The sequence below is a fragment of the Alexandromys fortis genome, unplaced genomic scaffold, assembly GCF_014885135.2.
Source record: "Alexandromys fortis isolate MF-2015 unplaced genomic scaffold, M_Fortis_MF-2015_v1.1 scaffold_223, whole genome shotgun sequence".
Lineage (NCBI taxonomy): Eukaryota > Metazoa > Chordata > Mammalia > Rodentia > Cricetidae > Alexandromys > Alexandromys fortis.
In genome coordinates this window covers 2,180,011-2,182,869 of record NW_026068095.1, presented here as the reverse complement: position 1 = coordinate 2,182,869, position 2,859 = coordinate 2,180,011, and the positions used below count along the sequence as shown (strand labels likewise).

Genomic DNA, 2,859 nt, shown 5'->3' with positions numbered 1-2,859 from the left:
ATTATATTTTTCTAATATTATATCTTCATATATTTATTTAGTCCATATTCATATTTATCCTTGTATAATAGCATAGGTATTTTCGTATTATCTGCCAAGGATGCAATAGTTAGTATAATAACTAATCATCACAATTCACAATGCTACAGGAGGTTGAAATTTATACCAAATAATTTATTAAGAATTAATGTTCCTCTAAAATACAAAAGATGTACATTTTATAAAACTCTGGGCTCCTCATCACTAAACCTGCACCTCAGCCACCACACCATGGAAATAAATGCCTGTCTAAGCTTAGTGTTTCCCAGAATCAAGACATACGAGTGGCCGGAAGGGAAAGCAACTTCAGTAATAAAGAAAAGCAGAGAAACTGAATTTTTTAGTTCAGACTTAATGTCATAAAACTGAAAAAGAAGTGACAGAAAATAAATACTGTACAGTAACAAGAATGTGACCACCATTTGCAGGGCCTTTATGTGGGCTGCCTTGCTGATGTCTGTGGAGCCTGGGGCATTGTACTGCATGTTCTTCCGATGTCGCCATAGGGAAAAGATGAGCAGGAGAAACACCGTCAGGGTCACGGTGAAGGGGATGAGTGTGAACATAGTGCTGGTGAGTAAATCGAGCCTAACAGCTTCAGAATAATTACTTGTGATCACTCTGAAGAAAGTATTTGCTTCAATTCTGTCAATCCAGAGGTCAATATGTGTGTTTACAACTAAAATGTTTAAAAACAAGATGAGCAGAGATGCCAACAGTGTCCCTAAAACTACTTTTTTTACTCTCCACTTTAGATGAAGAAAAATAGAGTTGGAAAAATTGGCTATCTTGAGAAAATAGAAGATGCTGAGACATGTAGCAAGCCAGATACTGAAATGATTGGTGACTGTCCAGAGAATAAAAATTTGTCTCATAATCTTTCTAGTTATTATTATTTCTGGGTATTTTTCAGAAACAAATAAACTTGCAGTTAGTGAAAAGAGCAAGGCAACTCTGGAAACTGCCAGAGTAGTCAAGATCTGATCTATGAATGATATCTTTCTCCACTTTAACCAGTCCATAATGTTCACCAAAACTGTGAATGCATTGCCTAAATTTCCCATTAGAAATTCCACACTTAAAGTAATTAAAAATATGTAATACAGGACACCATTCATTGATTCCAAAATGATGTTCAGAATTTTACTATAGTACTAAATATTTCTGAATACAGTCTTTTGATGTATGTCTACCTGATTCTTGAAAATTTATAACATACAAATTAAATGTACTCATATATACAATATCAAGTAAACATCAAGATTTACTAATGAAGGGGTTTATAATATTCTTCACAAAAATCTTACACGTTGTAAGAAAACTCAGCTGATCTTCATCCAGATGCTTCATACCTTACACAAAGTGGATTGGAGTCTTTTATAGTTGATGCTGAAGAAAGCAGAATTCTTATGTACTGTCATCAAAACAAATAAATTTATTTTAATCGTTTTGACTGTTCACATATTAAATTTTAATCATTTAATTTCTGACAAGCAAAACTATAACATTCTAACTGACATAAAAACAAAGTATCTTAACTTCTATGCAACTAAAATTCCATTAAATATTTCAAAATGAAGGCAGTTAGGCACCTATACATATTTTTCAACATTCTTTCTACAAGAAAACATTTACCTAATAATCTTACATAGTTGGTTATACTTCAAATATCTTGGGCTGAGAAGACTTATAATTTTACTTTTAATACAGTCATATATGCATGCATACATATCCATATACCAATATATGATAGTTCATAAGTCTGTATTTATTTAGATCATAATTCCTTTTATTTCTGACATAAATAATTCAGGTTTATCATGTAATTAAAATTTATTGTTCATTTCACTTATGATTAGTAAATGATAGTTGTTAGGAGATGGTATAAAACTGCTTTCATTTTTAATCGATGCAATAATAATGTAAATATTCTAAAGACTTGGGACTATCTTATTCTCACATGAAAATAAATATAGAGTAATTCCTACTCTGTTACAAAGGAGAAATAAATTTACATGAATTCATTTGCACAACAAGAATCCTTTTCATTATTCATGTCTCCTACCTTTGTTAATGCATCTGATTCCTTCACCAGTATGAGCACTAGGCACTATTCTTGTCTCTCCAGTTTGCACTGACATTTGCTCCTATAATGTCACTGTAGACATCGAGGCATATAAAGGACAATACATAACCCAGGAAAGAAAAGGAATGGAGCAATGGGTCACAACATTCTTTAAAACCAAATGGGTAGTAAAAGAAGCAATAACACAAAAGAGAAGAATCAAAATAAGACAGCAGAAAAACATATGTCAAAAATTTTTGTGAACTTGGTCTAGTGGTGCACTGAAAGAAATTGGGCTAGTTGGTAAAACCTTGTATAAACATAACACTAACAAAAATGTTTAAATTGAAGGGAAAGCAAAGGTTATTGTAGTGAAAGATGGATTATAACTGGAAATTGGAGCAATAACGAACAAAGAAAGTAACAGAATTTCTAGAACAGAAACATTAACATACCTGAACACAGAAAGGTCCTCACAGGATGGCTATTTCCCCATAACAATAAGGCAGAAGACAAATGCAAACCACATTGAGGGTGAGGCAGTGTGGAGCAAGTGCTAGTACAAAAGCTTTAAGGCCTTTAGGAAAAGTGACAAAGCTTGTATTTATGGGAGGCAGTAACTCCAGCCCAGGAGCTTCCCTGAGCCCCTCCTCTCCATTTTCCACTCTGGAAAGAAAACATTTGAAATTCTACTGGAATAGCTGTAGCTGCTGAACTCTGTAGACCAAGTTGTTTTTCTCAGATGCAAAACTGCA

General features: G+C 33.2%; 1 protein-coding gene across 1 annotated transcript; it reads right to left on the bottom strand.

Moving 5' to 3' along the window:
• Positions 1-218: 218 nt before the first annotated feature.
• Positions 219-1,157, bottom strand: LOC126489187 (taste receptor type 2 member 140-like). The gene has a single exon (XM_050123243.1). It carries the CDS (start codon positions 1,155-1,157, stop codon positions 219-221), a length of 939 nt encoding a protein of 312 aa, XP_049979200.1.
• Positions 1,158-2,859: the final 1,702 nt, after the last annotated feature.

Coding starts and splice junctions, on each gene's coding strand:
- LOC126489187 (XM_050123243.1), bottom strand. CDS start 1,157: ATGAATGGTGTCCTGTATTACATATTTTTAATTACTTTAAGTGTGGAA.